We start from the raw sequence: 22,743 nt of genomic DNA, 5'->3' as shown, positions 1-22,743 counted from the left end.
TATTCTGTAGGAGGTGAGTGCCCCAACAGCAAAGGCAGAACTGAGTTTTTGTCTGTACCGCTCTTGCTTTCTCCGAAGAGATGGAGCAACGGCTCCATGTGAGGACGATACCTTCCTGAACCACTACAGCTAGAGCTGCCAAAGCAGGCTTTCCCCAGCAGCAAAGAAGATTTTACAGCTGGGACCTGATCCAGTCAAAAATCCGCTCTTGTACAGCATGTGCTTTATAGGAACAGCCTGAATAAGCGTGCAGGCCTCCCGTGCATTTGAGTCTTGAGGCAGTCCTTTGATCTCAGTTTACCTGGTTCTTAAGGCCAAGCGGGGTGGTCTTACGCTTTCATAGAACAATTTTGCTTCCACTGATGTTAAAGTAAAACTTTGAAAAGGGCAGTGTCAATACATTTTCTAGGGTTGGCAGTGGTCCGTGGCTCACGATGCACAGGTATGCAGAATTAATCTGAAAGCAGAATGCTTTTGCTATGGCAGTACGTATTTTGTATTTTAAGAAGTAGAGGGTATAAGGACTATTTCTTATTGTAGCTGTTCAGCACTTTTTCGTTGAACGCCTACTCTCAGCTGCCGTAACCTCTCCATGTTGCCTGGAGAGGTGGCAACTGATCTGCTCAGGTTTAGCAGCCAGGTTTCTGTCCCTTGGTCCCTTCCAGTTGTCAGTAGCCCGGTTAGCTCGCTGGCCTGCGCAGTGTCCTGGTGCTCCAGCTGGTGGCACCCGGTGGGTTCCCGGTGGGCTTGTTGCCCAGGTGTTTTGTTCATTTTCTCTGGACTAATGTATATGTGAGGAGGAGCTATGGAAGGCATATTAGGGAAAGGGTGCTCCCAGGGGCTGCACGCCACGGACAGGGACAGTTCCTGCCTTCTGGTCCGAAGTGCTGCTCCATCAGACTTCGGACGTCAGCGTGAACATTAGCAGTTCTGCCGAATGTCTTCTCGCTTCACCCAGGGGTTTGTTCTCCGAAGATTTGATTACGGTGTAAATTCCAGATTACAGTCCACCAAACGAGCTTTGTAACATCCGTCTGTTTTTATAAATATTCCAAACCCAGAAGCTGAGCCCAGAGTCACAGGAATGATGTGCTTTAAACAGAGGCACTGGAATCCTACTGCTTAGCTCGCAACCGGAGGAATAGTTTTGCACATTACTTCTGTGTTTCTGTGTGTCTGTCCCAAATGATATCTGAAGGCTTCGGTTCACCTAGTCTGCATGTGGTTGCCCTTGATACCGCACGAGGCCCCGTTCCAGGCTGCAAATGCAAACGAAGGTGTTTGTCCAGCGTGCAAGAGGTCAGGCGTAAGAAAAAAACTATTTATATTGAATGTGTAAACCTCAGTGTAAGCTTTTATAAATAAAAATCGGGAGAGCGTGAAACAGCGTAAATGGAATGAAGCAAGAGCAGAGTTTGGTCAGTGTATCCAGAATAAAACCTGTATTGTGTGTGCAGTATCTCCCTGCCACACATCTGTCTGCGTGCCTGCCCCAAAAACACATGTTGCTCCTTTTTCTTAGCTTTAATAAATGCAAGGAAATTTAAGTCACCTCCTTCTGGGGACAGGGACTAGTAACTAAAAACTTTTTTAATGAAACGGGGAATTGATGAATAGAGAAACTAGTATTACCACACAAATTGTTGGACTTACTTAGACTGAAAAAGGGAAATAGCTGCTGTTTTTCCCCTGTCAGTTTTAATAAATGCCTCCTGCTCTACTGGAGAAGTGTTGTTTTGTTCAGCTTCGCTGCTCTGGTGCTTCACGGTTGTCAGACTGTCCATTTGTGTGAAACAAATAAAGCAATGTTAATACAGTCGTGTTAAGCAGGTCATGAATTACTCGTGTGAACGTTAGCGTATTCCACGGTCACAGGCTGGTTTAAGTCTCATCAGGTTAGATGCCATCAGTGCTGAAGGAGTTGAGGTAACAAGAAGTATGACTGGGTTAGTGGCTGAAAGAGCGAAGGCAGGAAAGGTATCAACCAGAGAGTGTCCTTTCCTTCAGGGCACCTGTGTTTTAAGCGGTGTGATGAGTTAATGTGCATTGAGAACTATTTTGCAGAAAACATAGTCTTAATCTAACTGTTCAGGGCTGCCAAGCTGCTTTGCGGTTCTTGGGTGTAATGCTTGTGGGTTGGAGAGGCAACCTCTGTCGTCTTTCCATCCCAGACATTAGACATAATCTCTCAAAGGTAGAGTCTTAACTTCTTACTGTCTCTGGTCAAAAATTCACACATAAAATGTGGTGAAATTTATTGCTAGCGTTACCTCGGCTGCAGGATTACGTCATGGCTCAGATGTGCTTTTACCGGGGAAGCTGATCTTGTGCTTTGCTGAGAAACCCCTGCAGTTTGATTTACTGCCCTGAGGCAGCTCTTCGTTCTGTTTTTATCCTTTTTTTTTTTTTTACCTTGATGAATCCCAGTTTAACAAAATGTTATTCCCAGCGTAGTTCTTGTGTCACTGACTCAGTCATATGAATGATTGCTTGTTTCACGGGTGCGAAAACTCTTTCTATAAGCGCTTTGAGATTCCCCAGTGCACCTCAAGACAGGCCACGTGCTAGGAGTGATGCCTCTGAAGGCTGCTCCTGGTGCTCAGTGCTGTCCACCCTTAGCCCAGCTCTGGAGCTTGTGGTGTCTTGCGTGGATGGGGTAGCGACTGTTTGCTGGGTGCCATTATCAGCCAGAACAACCTCCTGAGTGTTGTAGTCAGTGTTTAAGCCTCCTTCACTGGTGCAGTTAGGCGCCGGAAGCATCAAAGGCTGTGCAAGAGTACGTTCCTTGTGGTGGTCTTTGCCTACAGCAGACACCGAGTGTGTTTTACAATGGAAAGGTAGGACCTTTCTTCAGACGCTTGTCACTGAGCAGATATCACTGGTGTCCCTGGAGAGGCACACGTTCTTTGGATATGAAAATTGGTTAGGGGGTTGTCTCCTGTTAGGGTTTTATTCTTGGAAACATTAACTGCATTTGCAATACTAGGAACTGCTCTGTGTCTCTGGTGGCTGTGTCTGGCCCTGCTGCCTTGAGCTAGAAGTTTGTCCTCTTATCTGTGCTTGCAGATGTAGGAATAGTACTCGGATACCAGCAACAATGTGGACCAGTAACAGGGAGAACTTGTTCAAGATGTCTTGGAAGGAGCCTTTTTGAAAAGACCTCCTTTGCTTTTGAGTCTAGAATCATAGAATCATTTAGGTTGGAAAAGACCTTTAAGATCGAGTCCAATTGTCAACCTAACAGTGCCAAGTCCACCACTAAGCCATGTCCCTAATTGCCACATCTACACATCTTTTAAATATGTCCAGGGATGGTGACTCAACTGCTTCCCTGGGCAGCCTGTTCCAATGCTTGATAACCCTTTTTGTGAAGAAATTTCAACCGAAGGCTTAGTATGAAAACAAAAAAGTGAAAACAAAATGTCACATGGAAATCTGGATTAAAATTAATTTAGGGAAAAGGAATAAAAGAGTCTTCGAGACACACTTTGGATGGGATGCATCTTCCCTGGTTTTGACTGGGTTGCAGGTTGCTAATAGCCTTGTCTACTTTTTCAGTTATAAAAAAATTACTTGAGCTGTATTGTTGCTCCACTGTATATATTAAAAGACAGAAGTTACTAATTTGTGATAAAGCCTTAGATATTGCTGGATGTGGTACAGTTCTGTGTCGTCAGCACTTGGTGAACCAGTGAAAGGTGAAGCTCTTTGAAGCAATGATGATGATAGAAGCAAAGGTTCGGCAATTACCCTTACTAATGTGTGCTTAAGATATTGTGGTGAACATACAATGGCATAAGCTATTACTTTGTTAAATATTTTCAATAATGATTTTCACTTACAAGGTAGGAGCACAGTAGCAAAATTTGCCGATGACGCACCGTAGGGGCATTATCAATACAGCGGAAATATTGTAGAGGAAAAACAGAATCGGTTTGAAGTTTTCAGCAGTAGGAATTGGAGGAAATTTAATAAAGTGTAGTTTCACGCGCCTAAGAACATATAGTAGTTCTTCCTACAAACTCATCAGTTAGTCTTTTCTTCCCTCCAGAGATTCTCAGGCTGTTCCTGTAAGGCCTGCAAAATATGGTTTGGAAACGCACATCCATCCTGACTATTTTAAAATTGCTATATGGGTATCTTCAAGTGGGGAAAACCTCTGTAGTTAATTATTAGTGGGTGACTTGTGACACCAGTCACTAAAGCCATTGAAAAGATGAATGTTGTCGTAGGATGCAGAAATCCAGGATGCTTCCAGTAAAGACAGACTATTTGACTCATGCAGTCAGTTTTATAATCTCTCTCTTTTTTTATTTTTATTTTTTATACAGGTCAGCCAGTTCAGACAGCTCTATTCCAAAGTGATCAATGATAAGCATGATGATGTTATGGCAAAGTTTGGAGCAATCCTGGCACAAGGCATTTTGGATGCAGGTAATTCCTCAAATATTTAAAGCAGTCAACATTTCTTAAACTTATTTGGCTACAATAACGAATTTCATTTGGGAGATGAGGTGCTGGCTTTGTGCCTGACGGGTAATAATAGCAAGAAATCACTAATTTCAAGTCATTTTATCTAATTAAAGAAATAAACCCTGGTTTATAGTTTCAGCTTGTATCAGTGTACTTCTGTTAGGAGAGACTCAACCCAGTCATTGGGGCAGAATTCTTGTCCAAAAGTTGAGACAAATATGATTTTTTTCTCTGTTTTGTCACCCTGAATGTTGATTTACAGCACAATAGGTTGTTTTTTTATTTTTCAAAGTAAGCTACTGCTCCAGAAATTTGGAAACTTTGTGGTACCTAGTCTTCATATTTTGCTTCTTCTGTTAAAATCTGACATAACCAGTTTTTAAAAAAACGTATAGGTATGTATTAAATATGCTCTTTAATAACTAAGTTGTGCCTCTTTCCTGATTATTGCGAGGTGTTGCACAAAGAGGGAGGCACAGTTATCTGCACCAGTGTTACATCAGAAGACTCAATTGCACAGACCACTGCCTTTTTCTAGCATAGGGGACATCATCTCATGAGCGGGAATGACTATGTTGAGCCAGGGGTAGGATTCTCTAAAGACATTAGCACTCACAAGGACTGAATTGCAGGGCCTATTAAGGAAGGTTTCTGTAAGCAAAGAGGACAGGCATTGTTTTGTTTTGAATTTTCCCTTCTGCTGGAGTTAAGATGTGTACAGTGCTTGTGTGTCAATAGCACCCCCTTTCCAAGTTTCCAGACAGTTTCTCCCATCTGGTCTCTCATGCTGTGGCCTCTTCCTGCGCTTCCTTATTCCCTGTGGTAGGTAGAAACAAGCTGGTTTTCCCTGTACTCTGAGATTTAGGTTAGTCCTGAAGTCACGTAAGCAAAGAAATCTCATCCATTTGTCTTTGTGGCATGGCTTAGGCACAGCAACATGCACTGTGGTTACACAGTGTCTGTATGAAATTACTACATCTCCAGTCCATGTGGTGGAGGGAGAACAAGTTAGGGCTGCCTGCACCTATCTGTATGGAAACATGTTGAAAAAGCTCTCTTCCCGGTGAGCACGTGGCAGTCGGGCTGCTCTGTGCTCTATGACTGGGGCTGCTCAGAGAAGGAAGCAACAGGAACCACCTCTTTTCTTTCTTGCCTCCCCGGAGCCCCTCCTGGAGCTCAGCCTTAGCAGTACTCTTGGCACAAGACTGTTACGGTAATTTTGGTCATTCCTGTACTCATACTGTGTGGCTGGGAAGCCAGATCCCAGCTCAAAGAGATTTTTCTCGCAGCGGTACAGGCCTGCTTCAAATTCCTACCTTTAAGATTAAATCATAAAAATGCAGCTAAAACCTTATTTGCTTCCTGTGTCACTCATGTATTGTATAATGACTTGGAAACCAGAAGCATCCAATTTTAATAAACTACATGTGAATTTGTGCCAACTTTAACCTCTTTATTTCTTGCTGAGCAGCTGGGGGAAGGCTGTGAACTTCCCTTTCTTAACCTATTGTCACTTTCATTAGATTCTCTTAAAAGAATAAATTCTTTTTATCTTTCCTGTACAACTACAAATGCTTATCTGAAACAATGAGCTATAGAATTTAATTATCACTACCAGGAAGAAAAGGTTCCTTGTGTCATCTGCCACAGTTGGGGCAATTGAGTTTGGTTTTTCTTTTCTTTTTTTTTTCTTTTTTTTTTTTTTTTGGTGAGGGAAGGACAAAAGTATAATTCTCTTGGAATGACAAGCTTTGATCAAAAGCACAAGATTTCCAGTGTGCAACTGGGAAATGATGCACTGGAGGTGGGGGTTTTTTTTGCTCTAACAATGAGGCAGTCGTTAGAGGTGGTTTCATGGAAGGAGCAGGGTACCTTGGGAGCACTGAAGTGGAAATGAAGAATTTGGTCGTAGTCTAATTGTTAGGCCCCAGCAGCTACAGTTTTACTTCTTTAATAAAATGGGAAAAATGTAGACACTAAAAGTTAGCTTAGAGATTTTTTTCCCCCAAAGCCTTTGAACTTTTATAATGCTCACCTTCATGAACAAACATGCTCTCTTGTTCCAGGCTGCTGACTCCCTTTTTGGTTTTGTTTGGGTTTTTTTTGGTTTTTTTTTTTTTAAATCGATATGCTTTATTTTCTGGAGTATGTATTTGTAAAACTGAGCTACAAAAGGGATATACTGATCTAATTAGATGTCAGCATTTTACCAGCTTGAAAACTATTTTGCCCTCTGGACTCTAGGTATCTTCTCTTGTTCTTAATGCCACATTTCTCACTCAGTGAGAAAAGAGGAGTTGGCAATCCCTACACAAATACCTAATTAGTATATCTGGAAAGTCCTTTTCTGGATACGTAGGAAAGGTTTGGGTGGGCTCAGCAGTGTAATGGGTTGGGGACAGGGTATAGCACTGGGCAGTGCAGACTGAAGCCAAAGAAGCTGTTTAGAGCTTGATGGTGAATGTACTGGATTCTCCAGTTTGGAGACATTTGTAATGAGTGATGGAAAAGAAAGTGACATCCAAATTACAGAGGAAGCAGTTGCCGATCTCTTCATTGCTGTCTCTCCAAATATGCATCTCACATGATGTGTTGTATTTTGGATGTTAAAGACTTCAGTACAAAAAATAAACTTTGATGCATAAGGTCTGTTCTCTCTCCCACACGTTGAATTTGGTGCTGTTGTTTCTCGCCTTTCTCCTGCCTGTCCCTGTTCATGAGCTCTTCATGTAAAGTTGGGTCTAACTCTCTGGTAGTTAGGAAAAAGGCCATTATCCTGTGCTAATGACTTTGTCCACTAGATTAGAGTTACCTTGTGTTTCGTTGCCCACGTGAATAAGGTCACTGGCACATGCCGAAATTGACTCTCCTGGGGTTTTGATGGCTCATCCTGTGGGATTTTGACTTTTCTGTGCTGCTGCTAACAGTTCAGGTCATCTTTGTTCACTACATAGATGAAGCAAATTATAAATCTTTACTGATAGGGAAAGAAACAGTATGATATTGTTTGAAAATGGGATGCTGCCTAGGCAAGGGTTGGAAACTAATTTCCAAGATCCACAGAGCATCTTTGTCTAATGACTGTTGTGCTGGTGTGTTGGCCCGGGCTATGCTGATGGTGTATTACGAAGTACCACAATTACTACGTAAAGAGTGAGTTCATCAAAGTATATAAATCATCGGCATCTGCGTGCTGCACTCCCCCTCTTATTAACTGACATTAAGCTTTGAACCAGCAAGTCTTCATAGCCTTCAGAACAGCCACTTTAATGTCAGCAAACCTTGCCACTAGCAGTTTGAATTATGGGAGATGGACCTTATAGTATAGTTTCAGGAGCCCTGAAAATTTTTCTTGTGTGTTTTTTGAATTTTTTTTTTCCAGGCATCGTGTCCCAGCTCTTACCCATCCAGCCAAAGATCTGGAATGTGTTCCCTTCCAGGTTGTCAGGGCTGCTACTTAATCATGAAGATAAATCACAATTGTGCAATGCCATGTCTCCCCACCTTTCCTGCTCCCTGCAGAACCCTGGGAGTGAGGGTGGGCTGTGTGTGGGTGTCAAACAGCAGAAAGAAGTAGCATGACAGCATCTTTTGAATATGAAATCTGTTACTCATCCAGGAAATTCCAGAGATTGGATAATACAATTCTAAAGGTTAAAATAAATTCTGAAAATTAAAGTCCAGAAGTTTGATAAAGTCTAGTTAAGCTGCTTGTGCAACATTCACTGGGCAGCTTGATCCAGCGTACCTACAGATCACTGACCTGGCCCTTGTACAGTGATGCAGTGAAGAAAAGTTCAAAGTAAAGAGGGGGGAGAAGACCGGAAATTTGAGTGTTCAGTGTTTGACATGTTTAAGGCTAGCACAAGACCTCAGGCAGTCCCTCCTTAATGCTGTGGCAAATTCAAGTATAAGGGCAAGAGATTGGTATCGGAGAAAATAACGAGAAGCAGAGCAGACCTAGCAGTAGTAAAAGATGAGACCATATCATTGCCTTTCTTCAAAGAGGCAGCTGGAAAGAGTTTTCTTGTCAAACAGCGGGAGATCTATTGCTACCACAAAAGGACAAGCAAGGAGATAGTATGTATGCAGAGTCTCCTATAGGAGGGCATCAAAATCCTCCATCTTCCACTGCTTCTCCTGGGACTAACACTGACAGATACCTAAAATGAGATTACTGCTTCATTCAGGGCTTTCATTAGTTTTGGCAGCAAAAATTAATTTTGCTCGTCTTTAAAACTCAGAGACAGCTCCATTGCTGCCTCGCCCTATCGAGGTGGCTGTTTGTTCAAGGCAGGGGAGTGGTACTCTAGTCTGGGATTTTCGGCTACAAAGCCCACTGCGTTTGCAGCTAGGGGGAGTTTGTATTTTAACAGAGTTAACGTCCCTGCACCTGGTCTTGTCAGCGGTAATGGACTTGCCTGGTGCCCTCTTCAACTCAAGTCATTGTGTTCATCAGAAGACTGACGATCAGATTAACACTTTCTCACTCTGTCTGCAAACCCAATCTTTCAATTTGGTTTCTAGCTGGATGTTTCTGCGCTACATCAACATACGGAGTTGTTTTGGTCTCTGCTTTGCAAGTACAAAGCTAAGACTTGGTTGTCTGGCAGAGATGTAATTTTGCTGCAGAGACTGCAGGAGCTTGTCTCTTTGCTGCTTAGATTGATAACCTCTAGAAGCAACTTCTGAAGTTGCTACTGTTTACATTTTTTTCTACTGAGATGGTGTAGGATAAAAACCTAGGCATATTTCTTAAATAACTGACAGTTCGGGGACTCAGCCACAGAAAGAAAAGTTTCTGTGTGCACCGCTTTATATGCACTGTTTTCCTTGTGAGTCTTGTCTTACGGATCACCTATATGCCCTGTTTTAAAACTACTTAAGGCAAAGGTTTGCTTTTTTCTCCCCCTCTCCCTGCCTTCTGCATTGTACTTTTATTTAACCTGTATTCCTGGCAAAACGAGCGTGGAAGGGCTGTATTCATTGATTGTGTTTGGGTAATATCTAGCAGATGGAAGGGTTTGGTTGGTACGCTGCCTGTCCGTTTTGCTGTGTAAGCTGAGATCAGAGTGACGGAGGAAGGTGTATTCCAGAGGAGAAAGCCGACAGCATCGTGGCCTGGCTTGTGCTGTGTAACCCTCTTCACAGCAGCTGTTTCAGAGATGCATTGCTCAGGTGTCTTTGTGGAATTCCCAGGAATGCATTAACAAACTTATTTCATTTATGACTCCTTACAGGGGGCCATAACGTAACCATTTCACTGCAGTCGAGGACGGGACATACTCATATGCCTTCCGTGGTGGGGGTTCTGGTCTTCACCCAGTTCTGGTTCTGGTTCCCCCTGTCACACTTCTTGTCGCTGGCTTTCACCCCAACCTGTGTCATTGGCCTTAACAAGGATCTTAAGGTATGTAACAAGCAGAGACGAGAAGAAGCGCTGATAGCCGCTTGGAAGACTGGAGTGGACTGGGAGGGGTTTGCATGGATTTTTGTTGGTTTTCTTTGTATTTTTCCAGCTTGTTTGTGCCAGAAAGGGCACTAATTGGGAGAAGTCTGAAAAGTAGGCTTAAATTGCAGGGCTGGTGGTGGGAATAGGGACAAGAAAAATGTAGAGAGCAGACTTTGACCCCTTTATTTCAAAGTAGCTTAGAAAAAAAAGGAACTCTAGTCAGTATATGTGGGCAGAGACAACCCTGTTAGGATTCCAGAAGGTCAAGGTTATTTAAAAAAAAAAAGTGTTGCTCCCAAATAAATTATGTGATATTCTCCCCTAGGAAAGCCAACAGTGGGAAAACAGAATTTGTTTGGATTCCTTGGGGAGTAAACATTAAACCAAGCAGGCATGGGCACTGCACTTTTCTTATGCATCTGTTCTTCCAGCTGATCAGCTGTGGTATGGCCCCTGCAAGATGCGGACCGTGCCGGGTCTCCTGTGCTGAAGAACTGGGCTAGGAACTTCCACAAAAAAGCTTCTGAATGTGGCAGTGCAGGGCTGTGCTTGCATACTTAAGCCAGCTACAGGCTGGATGTATGTTATGGGCTGCACCACACCCACCTTGCTTCCTCAGAGCTGTCCCTGTTCTCTTGTTGCTCCATGATGTGTCACCGAGGGAGAGACTTGAGATACTGCAGAAATTCAGTTTAAGAATTTGGATTGGCTGTCAAAAGATGCTTTCCACCCTTGCCTAAGTAGCCAAGAGTAAGAGAATATATGAAATTGGTAACCCACCCCCAAAATGGACTGTCCTTTTGCAAGAGGTGAATGTCAGGCGGTGTTTGGTTTGCCCTAGCGTGCGTTGACAGAGCAGATCTTCACTTAGATCTTAAACCAATTTTGTGTTAATACGAGCAGGCACAGCAACAACATCAAAACCACAAAAGCTTCAAAACAATGAAAACAAAGCGTGGTGTGAATAGCGTGGAGTGTATGGAGAAGTCTAGGAGAGCTTGCCAGAGTCAAATTATAGAATAATTAAATAACATTGTTCTAGTTGAACTGTTGCCACTGATAACAGTTTCTCAGCTTCCGGAGGGGGAGAAGGGGAAGCTTGTATTCTTTAGAGGATCTGTGTTTGTCTCTGCTGGAAGGAAAATGAAGCTAAAGCAATTATTCTGCTGTGGATTTTTTTCCTCTGCTTTTCTCGTCTCTAACGTGGTGGGTTTTTTTTTTTTTTCAACTGTTTGTCTTAGATGCCAAAAGTCCAGTACAAGTCCAACTGTAAGCCGTCCACATTTGCCTACCCCCCACCTCTTGAGGTACCAAAGGAGAAGGAGAAAGAAAAGGTATTTGGGCTAGCTTTCTGTGCTGTAAAGACTAACCCCTTCTCCCTCCTAGTATAAACATTGACTTTGGTGGCACTAACAGGGAATTTAAAGAGCAAAAGAAAAATTGGCAGGCACTATTGTCTCTGAAAGAAAATTCTAGCTATTTTTTCCTGCTGCGCCTGGGATTGTTGCTGATCATGGCATACAACTCTGTGCTCCTGAGACGCTGGAACCTCCCTTATCTCTAGTGATCAAGCAGAAGCATTGATTAACAAAGCTGTTTTCCACACCCTGCTGATTTGTACATGTATCATCTTTGTGCAGCACCTAGCACAACGGGGTCCTTGTTCATGACTTGGGCTTCAAAATGCTACTGCAGTACAAACATTGAGAATATTGGGTGGGACACTTCTCAAATAGTCCCATATGGGATGACAGAAGTGTACCTGGGCTCAGGGCAGTGGGCCTGTGTGGTAGAATAATATCTGTCAGGTCTATAGATTGTGAAAAGGTAAGTGTGGAACTAAGAATATCTAGGTATTGAAAAGGAAGAGATGAGACCTCTGGGATGACAAGCAGGACAATAGTGGAAGCAATTTGTCTCCTGGCAAAAGATGGTAAAAGCTGTTGAGCAGACCACAGCAGCAGGCAGAGCAGCCCTTGGGGAGCAATTGCGGCAGTGGAGACCTCGGGCCTGTCACGCTGATGAATGACATTGTGTGAAAACTGTAAAACATTTTACCAGAATTGAATGCTGCACAGGACAGATTGCCGAGCCACCGAGGAACCCAGAAATGAACTCTGATGAAAGACAAAGCTCACTGCTCACACCTGCTTTTTCACCTTTGGAATAGGATGGGAATTGGACGAATCTTTCCTATTTTCGACTTCCCTGGCCAAAATTAAAATGTGCTGTGAGCCCATATGTAGCCTAGAAAGCCTCTCTAGCAACGTGACAAATGCGCTTGTTCTCTGTCCCTCTGAGTAATTGCCTTATAGACAGTTACCGTGGATAGAGAGATGTGCTCACTGAAAGGCTGAATTCTTGTATGTGAGTGTTGCTTTTGGGTACTTTCTGGCTCAGGAGTGCCAAAGCCTCCATAGGGCTCCTCCATAGGGCTCCTCCATAGGGCTCCTCCATAGGGCTCCTCCATAGGGCTCCTCCATAGGGCTCCTCCATAGGGCTCCTCCATAGGGCATTTTGCATATCCACTCCTTTAGATCAGTGAGAAATACAGCGGTCTGATTAGGACAGTGGAACAGCTTTAGATCATTCTAAAGAGTATCCATATACATGTTTCTTTACCTTGGAGACTCTGGCAACAGGTCTCCTGTAATAAGAATTCAGTTTGTTGCTCTGTTAAAAATAAATAAACAAACCTCTCATAGAGATTAATCATTACTGTCTGGGTCTCTGTAAATTAGGAAATGTGCTCTCCATCTGCATATGTGGCTGGACCCAGTCTGCATTCATGGCACTTCTTTTGTCCCATCTGTGCCATTTATTCGCTTTGACGATGCTGTATTTGTCTCTTAAACAGAGCAGTGGGTAGGACGTGGAATTGATCTTACTGACACCTACACTGCGAACTGACCTAACCCTGATTTCCCTTTGTTCCCCTGCCTGGGGAGCTGAAGCACAGCGTAGAGTGCTGCAGTCACGCTGAATGCCTCCTCTGTTGACATATCCAGGTTTCCACTGCTGTGCTGTCCATCACTGCAAAAGCCAAGAAGAAGGAAAAGGAGAAGGAGAAAGAGAAGAAGGAAGAGGAGAAGATGGAAGTGGTGGGTGCAAACATTGAAATTGAAATGTCTTCTTCCCCCCCTTATAAATGTGGAAGGTGTGTCGTGAGAGCTGGCACCCACTTAACACTGTCCCCCTCTGCCACCTATGTTAGTTCTGAGCAAAGCATTAACATGTGTTTTGGTGTACTGCATAGACTGGTTAACATCTTTACTCTGTGTTTGTATGTGCTGTGAAAAGCAAGAGGTGGTGTTATTTGTGCATCCATTACTTCTGAGAAATAAATCTTCCTTGATACTGTTAAGTAACTGACTTCCTCAAAGGCAGAAGCTTGTTTTGACAAATTTATGTGCCTTTAACTGCATGAACCTTTTGTGCATTACTTCATTGCCTGCTGTTTTTAGACCAAGGGAGTTTTATCTCTTATCCATGTACTTTTCTTATTAATGTGGAAAAAGTTTTAATTTCATGTCCTTGGTACCTCTGACCTTTTAAAAAGGACTCAGTGTTGTAGCGGTTGCTCGGTGGTGTCTAATTCCGTTGAGAGCGCTGAAGAGTTTAAGCTTTCTGGTTTTGCACATGCTCAACCCCCTATTCTGAAACGTTCACCTTTTTGGCAGCAATGTCTTATGTGCTTTGCCCATCTATCAAAATGCCAAACATTTATCCACACCCAGTGCAGAACCAGCTGAGCTTTGAGCACAGGATCCGTCAACTGCTCAGTAGTTACGGTGATCGCTTTGGTCCTCTGGTAATATCTTTCAGCTCGTAGACCTGACACTGGAACTTGTGATCCTCATCTGTGAATAACATGTCATCGTGGAGCAAGCTGAGGGATAGACAAATGGCCGGATACTGAATTCTTGGTGGTTGCTGTAATTTGGGAAACATATAGCAGCTAAAATTCTTGCTGTACCCTGACAAAGGACCCTTCCTTTTGGGCTCTGCTAAGAGGTGCAAATATGCCAAGAATAACTGTAAGCTGAAAATGCGTTATGCTGACAAGCACAGTAGTAGTCTTTCTGATTCCACTTTAACGTCGATGTGAGAAAAGCAGCGTGGTCAGGGAATTTTTGGCTTCTGTAATTTTAAAAAGGAACACACAAATGATATGTGAAAGGAGGATGGGATGGTGTATGTGTAAAATAACCTTCCTAGACCTACTTAAATGCAGCCATGTTGTAGGCACTGAATTTTATACAGTTGGCTCAGAAAACTAATCATCTCATGCATGCAAGGTAGAATCTCTCGTTTTTGTCTTTTTGCTCCTTTATCAATGTTTGCTTGTCATCAAACATTGCCTTTTCTTTGAATTATTCTTGCAGCACTATATACTAAGCAAAATGTGCTGAACAGATGCACATTTTGTCTAAAGTTGTTACAACCTACAGCTAAATGCAGGTGTTGAGAGGAAGCAATATATTAGAAGGGATTCACGTGTCCTGTCTGTGTGTGTGTGTGTGTACGCTCCAGATGTCTGAAAAGTTTTCTTGGCTGAATCAAGCAGAAAAATGAGGATAGTAAAAAGGGAGCTTGCTGCCACCTGCTGTGTTTGAGTCGAGTGTTTTGCCATTGTCCTAATGTTTAGAGGTATAATTGTTTTCTTCTTTTTCTTTTACGGTTATATGCCTAGTAATCCATCGTTTCCAAGAGATCTGCACAGTGACAAGCAGTCACTGTGCCAGAGAAGGTCCTGTCTGCTGTTACCGGACGTGCTGTGCGTTTAGTGGTGTTCCTGATCGTTTCCTATTGGTTGTTTCCATCTTTTCTGCAGTCTTTTTTGTTTGCAACTCAGATGTTCCTGGGCAAGAGGGAAAACATGATCCATGTTCTTAAGTATGTAAAGGATGCTGTGTTTTTTCCTTCTGAGCTTTGCCTCCAGCTGCTGAGTCATTGGTAAAAGAGGTTTTAACTGCAGTTCCCTAGGCAGTCACTGAGGTCGAGACATTTTGGTTGAGCTGCTGTCGGTGATGGCTGTATAGCTGTGAAAATACAAGGGCGACTTTTGGCAGTTTTCATATGCTTAGTAATGATATTAAAGAATGTTCAGTTCTGAACAAAAAGCGGTGAGTTTACAGAGGAAGTATTAGAAAGGGAAGCCAGAGGTAAACTGTTCCACTGCTACCTCTTGTTGAACTTTTTTTCGCCTGCAGTTGAGAGTGAGGCATTGCCGTGATGAGAGTACTTAGATCCGCACTGGCGTGGCCTGTGCCACCTGACAGATACGTGCTAGCTTGTTCCCCAGCAGGAGGATGGCTTCTCACCCTGCTCTGGAATTGTTGCCTGTGTTAAGAGTAGCAGGTTGTTCCCTACCCGCCTGAATTGTGAAAGGGTTATAGACTACTGTTAAAATCATGTTGATATTCTCCTTCCCTTCCACAGGATGAGACTGAAAAGAAGGATGAAAAAGAAAAGAAAAAGGAGCCGGAACCCAACTTCCAGCTTCTGGACAACCCAGCCAGAGTCATGCCTGCTCAGCTCAAAGTTCTCACTATGACGGAGAGCTGCCGATACCAGCCGTTTAAACCAGTAAGTGTCACTTTCCTAGTCTTTGCACTTCCAGAGTGTTCCCAGAGCTGAGCTTGTGCGTAAGGACCCAGAAGTTCTGTGTGCATGAGAACGCCTCTCACAGCTGGTGCATCACTGCAACGTGGTTTAGAGATCTGCAACTTCACTGTTGTCATATTTGCTTTTTAATGTCCCTCTCTCCAAATGATCACATGCAGTTCTAGTTGGGGGGAAGCCAGAGCTACTGCAAACCTCTTCGCCATGCTAATGCTGCTTTATTTTTCTTTTTTTCTACATATACCAAGTGGTGCTGCAACCTGGAAGTCAGTCAGACATGCTCTGTGCATTAATGACGTTGCTGAGGACACAATGACTGAGCCATGATCTTTACAGTGTTTTGAGAAGTTGTACAGGCTCATTGTCAAAGCAATGAAATACATTAGGACTTGTGCTGAGGCTTTATTATTCTGCAGTGGCATTTATACGTAAATGGAGTAATTTTTTCATTAAACAGATTTCTTACTCAGTTACATCTGACCTTAGAAAAGTGCCTTCATCTCCTGTTAACATACAGAAGAGATAGCATGTGACTGTCAGACGGAGAATGAAAAAGACCTTTTAGCATTAGCCCGAGGGGTAACTAACTTTTCTGTGAGATGGTCAAATATATTGCAAAGCTAATAAGCTTGCCTCTGACCTCTAAATCTTCTGAGTCAGATTCTCCTGGCCTTTATTTTTGTTCAAGAAATAACACCCTTGACTTTCCCCTTTTGCAAGATTATGCATGGGAAAACGGTATTCAGAAGTAGTAATATTTTTTCCAGGAAAATACTCATGTTTTTAATAAATGGATTTCCTGGAATTCCATCAGCACATTGGAGTTCTCTGTGTATCATGCCCTTTTGAAACTCTCCTTTAGCAAAGCAGTGGAAGGATTTTTCAGTTTCTACTCTTTAAAAAGCAGAGGTGACCCAACTGGTATTTGGATTGGGAAGATCTGCTCTGTGGTCCAGTAAGTGTCCACTCACACAGGTGAAATGTGGACATATGCAGCTGTTTGCTTCAGTTTCAAAAGAAGCTGAGTCCTTTGGTGAAGGGAGTGAAGTTTCCTGCCTTAACCCCTCCCTCCCCCCCCCAAAATAGATTTTGAAGAGAACAGAACACTGCAAGTTTTTTGCTGGTATTTAGGTTGTGTAACAAGGGAGGCTCTCGAAATGGAGCTGTTCTGGAGCTTTGCTCTGCTTTGGGGAATGCCAGAGTAAAAGGCTTCTTTGAAATGCTGTTTATAGCCTGGAATCCTGCTGTGGTCAAAGCTCTGATCCCAGCCAGGCATGACACAGCAGTGCCTCTTCGCACCTCCTGTTTCAGTCCTGGAGATGCACCGATTTGCTTTAGTCTGCCAGGATGTTTGGTTGTGATCTTTGTAATTAATTCTCCTTTGTTTTACGAGGTTCTGCTAATAGGATTCTTCAGTTGTTGGAAGCTGGTGATCAGATTAGTCTCTGTTTCAGATAGCCTCCTGGGAGGTGGCTACACAGAGACGCTTCACTAAGCTTTGTTGCTCTGAAAAGATGAGCCTTATAAAGCAATTATGGTTCAATTAGTTTTCATATGGAAAGCCCCAGACTGGGACTGAGGTAAAGCTGTGAATCCAGATGCCATTTTCTATCAAACTGGGACTTAGATAGTGGAAATACAAAAGGTAGCCTGGATAGGCTCTCTCTGTTCCGTCCCCTTATCAGGCAGGGATCCGGGTGGGCGTCAGATGCTTTGCTCTCTGCAACTCACTCCAGCTGAGGTGTCTCGTATGGTCTAGGATAGACACTGTGGCTACAAACTCGGCACCATGAGGCAGAGGTGAGCAGCTCTAATGCTCACTGCACTTGTCTTGCAGCTTTCCATTGGAGGCATCATCATTCTGAAGGACACCAGTGAGGATATGGAGGAGCTGGTTGAACCCGTGGCAGCTCACGGTCCAAAGATCGAGGAAGAGGAGCAGGAACCTGAACCACCAGAGCCCTTCGAGTACATTGATGATTAAGACCTGAGGTACAGTGTGGTGAGCAGAGTCACCTTTATTAATCCCAATGAAAGAAAAGCCTCTTTGGATCAACTCAAGCAGTTACCAGAACCCAACACTCTTGTTTTAGCTCTTTGGCTTCTGTGCCAGATTCAGAAACGTGCTCTGTCCCGATTTGAAGAGTTTGGCAGCAATAAAAGAGAAACCCATTCTTCCGGATCAGGTCTGACCCAGACATACTGGATCTGGTCTCTAATCTCTCATGCTTGGCTACTCTTGAGTAGAGCCTTGCTGGGCAGAGTTAGAGCGGTGCACGGGGTCACAGGCAACAGCTGAGTTGGGAATAATCAGCTCATGAAAGATGGTCCCAGAGGGGCAAGTGGTTTATGTAACAAAGCTGTCATCCACTTGACCTCAGTGTGGCAGGATTGGTCAAAAGACAACTACTCTGCTTTCTGGGGTTGTCTTGTCTTCCCAGCAGTTCTTAGCAGAATTTAAAGAGGCTTCAGTCATGGGCTTTGTGGTGCTGTCTGAGCTCAACATGAGGATACTTGTAGATCTGTTCCAGGCAATGAATGGTGCGGTTCTCAGGTTCTTTGGTTAAAGTGCCTGAACTGATGTGCAAGTTTCTCACTGAGAGGCAGAAACCCAGTTGCTTTATTTCCAAATATGGGCTGGCATGTCCCAGTGCTCCCAAGGGCAAAGATTATGCACTTGAATTGGTGGATGGGCAGGAAAACAAACTCCTAGCTAAAATCTGTAAATGTTGCGTCAGTGGCAGGCTCGGGTGAGTGTGTGGGGCCAACCACAAGAAGCCTTAGTTAAATACATTTGCTTTTCTGGTTTCTCTCTCCCCTTCCTCCAGGATCATGTCATCTAAAGAAGACACTATGCTTGATATCAGAAAGACAGACAGACGTGAAGACCTTCCTATCGAGATCTGCTGTTCAGTGCATGCAGCCCCAATCTGTGCTGAGCTAAAGCTGATAGTCCGTGTTTTATGGCTGAAGAACAGATATATGCTATTTAGTGTACTCTTTCACAAAACCTTGTTTTCAAATAAATATATTAAAAATTCTTGACAGAAAACTTGCTGCTTTAAAAAAAAAAAAAGGAAATCTAAAAAACTTCTTTTCCGCTCACCCCAAATTTTAAAAACTAGGCCCAAGTCTTGCATCTTTCTCCAGCAAAGCTTGACTGACTCTCTTCCTCTGTAGAGTCATTGGGATCTGTGCCCATCTTTGCTTTCTCTAGCGCTCGTTTCGGCTGAGCGAGGTCCCTAACTCCAGTCTGGCCCGGCCATAGCATTGATGCTACAGAGAGGGCAGGTCTCTACTTGCCAGCAGCTGTCCAGATGAGGTCTGCTTCCAAATTACCTCTCTGATACTGACTTCGCAGTGATTTTTCCCCGTTGCTCATCCTGGTATTCATGTGACAGCGTGAGGCTGACAGAAGGGCTTTGGGTGTTCATGATGGGGAAATCAGGCATGTTTCTCTTAGTTTCACAGAATGTCTTTTTTTTTTTCCCCTGTGTGCTTTCACTTCTTTCACCAAATATGAGCATAATAGCTGATGTGAGCAGGCAGCTGGAAATACGTTACAGGCCTAGATGGGGTGAATCCAGACATGCAAGTTGTTACACTGATGTGCATTATTAGCCAAGGGGGGATTTACAGTCAGGGGTATGGAATGAGCAGCGGTCAGAAGGAAAGAATGCAGCTCGACCGTTCGCTGCTGGCCCTTCACCTGTTGGGCTGTAACGCTTCAACGGGTGCATCACCAGCGAGCCAGAGACTGCGGCCCTGGTCAGCTGTAAGCCAAATGCTGGGGAAAGCTCCACCATTTGAAACAGCGCTTAAACGGAATGAAGTTTTTATTGTATGTATGTTGGGAATGTTTTGCTCCATGTGAACATACCACAAGCTCATGTGCATCGGTAATAATGGAAGACAAATCTTGCATGTAGTGCCTGGGAGCTTTTCCAGCAGACGGTTTATTTTGGTGAATGTTACTATAGCAATAGAATAGTCTGCCTTTGTTCTCTGCAAAGCTTAAGCAATACAGAGCAGAGGTATGGGACTTGAAAGCCAATTTAGAGGCCTAGGCTTCAGAAGTCCCTGAAGATGAAATGCTGTCTCAGTAAGGGTGCTGCTCAGAGCTCGCAGTTCTCTGCATGATCGAGATCGTTCTCCTATGGAGCAGAGCCAAGAATGAACCTGAAATGGCTACAGACAACATTACTGTCAGTAAAACTGGAAACAAAGAGGGAATCACTGCTCCAGTCCCATGGTCGTTCAAAGTGAGACCTGGTATTGTGGTGCGAGAAACAGAAGTTGCACAAATGTACATTGTGTGAGTCTTTCTGGTGCTGGAATCCCTTCCCTTGGAATGGGTACCTGTATCCCTTACCTCCTGCATGTTCTGCTGATGGCAGCCAGTGTTGTATGTGGAGTTTTTCAGGTAATTGGTTAGTAATGCCTTGTGTCATCTTAAAAAAAAAAAAAACCATGCTGATGGGAGGACGTTGGGAGGAGGAAAAAAAAAATCATTTCAGGTCATTCAGCAGCCTGCTGGACAGCAGATATTGCTGGGAGGTTTGTAGAGTCTGAGTTGAAATGCTGGGAATAACAAGCTTAGACCTGAAGTCCTATATCGATGCCTTGGCCAAGCTGTGAACAGTCTGCTTCTATTCACAGGACTTTTTGCTGAGCCTTTCATACTATAACAGATGTTTGAGGGTCACCAGTATATTCCTGGCGCTTGCTACAGGTTTGGTTCTCAGTGTGGCTGTGTAAATCTGTATGCACAGAGCAGTTCTCGCTGAGCCATGTACTGCCTGGGGCAACATCCAGGAGACTTGATTCTTGTGCTAAATGATTTTCTTGTGCCTGTAAGACCACTCCTGCCTCTGGCAGCGATGTTTCCCAGAGCTCCCTTGGCACAAGCAACTGTAAAAACCTCAGATAGCCCCGAACTGATTTCTGAGCTGCTACTCTGGGGCCATGTGGTAAGGTTAAATTTGGGCAGTCAGATTTTTAGAGGAGCTTTTGGTAGCTGTGGAAGAAAAAGGCCCTGTTTGCCAGGCTGGGAACGCCAGGAGGGACATTTGGGAATTGGCCTGTCCTCATTTCCCAGGCTCTGCCACTTGCTGTGTTTTGTCTCCACTGTGTAAACACAGGTGGGAATTGCATGGTTTAGGACTGACACAGCAGAGAGATCACACACAGAAGAGCATCCGCTGTCTTGGCTTTCTCCCCCGGCTGCGCCACATGTTCCTGCTTGGGAGAATGTCCTGGACAGGAGTCCAGGGGAGGGGGGAGAGGGGCTGGAGGAGCACCGACAGAGGTGGCTACTGGTTAAAGGGCAAAGCAAATGGATTAGCAGCGTAAAGGAAAGGTGACAGCCACACTGCAAATCTGAGTTGCTGTGAGCTGAGGGGGGAGTGGGAAGGGGCAGCTCGGTGGGATGGTGGTCAGGGGGAAGACACGTTTCCCCTCTGGTTAGAGCAATCGTGAGCGTTTTCTAGCAAGTGCAAAGCAACCTTTCGCTCCTCTCTTGGCCAGGAGTACCTACAGTAAGTGGCTTCCAGGGATTCTAGCCTGTTTGCACCTTTTCGGAGAGAAGGCTGTGCACGCAGTGACCGGCTTGTTGTTCGCTCCTGCGTTTGGTATCAGTAGATGGGGGTTCCCTTTGGGAACTTCCCCAGCTGAGCTCTGTGCAGTCGGAGCCCACTCTGCCACGCAGCGCCCAGGTCCTTCCCAGCTTCCCACACAGTGAGCAGCCCCTCAGCTACGTGTGCTGCGGCCCTGTAAGTTCCTAAAGGATGAAGCTCTTCCACCCACACTGCAGCTCGAGGGGGATGCCGGTCTCGTGCCTTAGTGAGAAGTGCATCTAGCTCAGGCTGGCTTCGCTTGGGGGACACCACTTAAAACACTCCAGACAGCACAAGGACAAGAGGTGCTCTCATGGGGCATTTTTGAGAGTTTGTGGTACAAAACAATGTGTCCTGACTGGAATGATCCCATACATACATACAATTATTTTTTTTTTCTAACCTCTACGTATTTCTTCAGTTTACTGATCCGGTGGCTGAGGATGCTGCTTTGGGACCACCTGACGTGTCACATGGTGCTTGGCTGAGGTGCTGAGCTTTGCTTAATTGCCAAGTTGCCACTTAGGAAATTTGGAAATTGCCAACCTGTGACGTTGTGAGGAAAAAAAAAAAAAAAAGGCAAAACATGCAAAGAGGCTGTAACAGCCCCAGGAGAGGTCAATTAAACCTCTAAGAAGAGTCTAGAAATGTTCTGGAGATACAGCAGAAAACCTCTAGAAAGACTAGGAAAAAAAAATACCAAGGGAATGGTAAGGAAACCTCCAGAAATCTTCTGGAAAGGTGCTAGAAAACCTCTGGTCAGGCTCTGGAAAGCCGCCTGGGCTGGATCCTGTCTCCATGCTAAGGTGTCTGACTGCATTCTGGAGACAGATGGGGCCGGTCACTGTTGGGACCGTCTCAGTGCTGTGCTTGGAGGACTGAGACCACCACTGGCTTTCTGATCTCCAGTTTGGAGAAGGCATGGCGGGAGCCTGGAAACTTTTGCTACTGCTTTAAATAATGTCATTTAGCCACAGTGACTCCTGAGCATTGATTTCTTAGGAAGTGCGGCTCTCCTGGGCCTGTCTGGGGATGCTGCGGAGGGACCCACCCCTGGGGTGTTTGCCAGGGGCTAATTGGACCTAATGCTCCTGGCTTTGCCAGAGGGAGAGGCTGAGGTGGCAGGAAGCGTGCTTCTGTCCCTCTTGACTAATGGGCCTGGTCCCCCTTAACCCTGGTGAGAAATAAATAACTTCAAAAGCATGCTGCTTCTGACAGATCCCACAGCCCCTCCAGAAGGCCCTGGACACGTCCTTAGTCTCCCCTTTCCACTCGTTAACTCAGGTACAAGCCCCCTGCTTGGCACTGTGCTGAGGACAGAAGCGGGGATGGAGATGTTGGAGGTAAGGCTCCCAGGGCAAGCAGTCTTCAAGGAGGAGGCCTACAGCCCCCCAGCATTGCTCCTCTGCCTTGGCGGGCTCTCAGTAGGTCTCATCCTCCCACCTCTTACCATCACAGCGGTGCCGCCCTGCCTATCTCTCCCCTTCCTTCCAGGGCCAGGCAAAGTTCTTCCTCTCCGCCGTTCAACACGAAGGTTGGGCGCTGCTGATAATGGTGATGTTGACTATTTATCTCCCT

The 22,743-nt window shown here is 44.6% G+C and overlaps 1 protein-coding gene across 1 annotated transcript in view; it reads left to right on the top strand.

Moving 5' to 3' along the window:
- The window catches only part of PSMD1 (proteasome (prosome, macropain) 26S subunit, non-ATPase, 1), a 76,079-nt gene extending 57,484 nt beyond the window's left edge, over window positions 1–18,595 (top strand). The window contains exons 19-25 of the mRNA XM_009883405.1: window positions 4,332–4,434; window positions 9,714–9,883; window positions 11,167–11,259; window positions 12,934–13,026; window positions 15,368–15,514; window positions 17,388–17,542; window positions 18,379–18,595. Of these exons, the coding sequence (XP_009881707.1) occupies window positions 4,332–4,434; window positions 9,714–9,883; window positions 11,167–11,259; window positions 12,934–13,026; window positions 15,368–15,514; window positions 17,388–17,534 (753 nt within the window). The 3' untranslated portion in view covers window positions 17,535–17,542; window positions 18,379–18,595. The remainder of the gene's footprint in view (window positions 1–4,331; window positions 4,435–9,713; window positions 9,884–11,166; window positions 11,260–12,933; window positions 13,027–15,367; window positions 15,515–17,387; window positions 17,543–18,378) is intronic.
- Window positions 18,596–22,743: the final 4,148 nt, after the last annotated feature.

Source organism: Charadrius vociferus, unplaced genomic scaffold (genome assembly GCF_000708025.1).
Source record: "Charadrius vociferus isolate BGI_N301 unplaced genomic scaffold, ASM70802v2 scaffold214, whole genome shotgun sequence".
In the NCBI taxonomy this organism is placed as follows: Eukaryota; Metazoa; Chordata; class Aves; order Charadriiformes; family Charadriidae; genus Charadrius; species Charadrius vociferus.
Note: the sequence above shows the minus strand (reverse complement) of the source record. Positions and strands in the feature narration are given on the sequence as shown.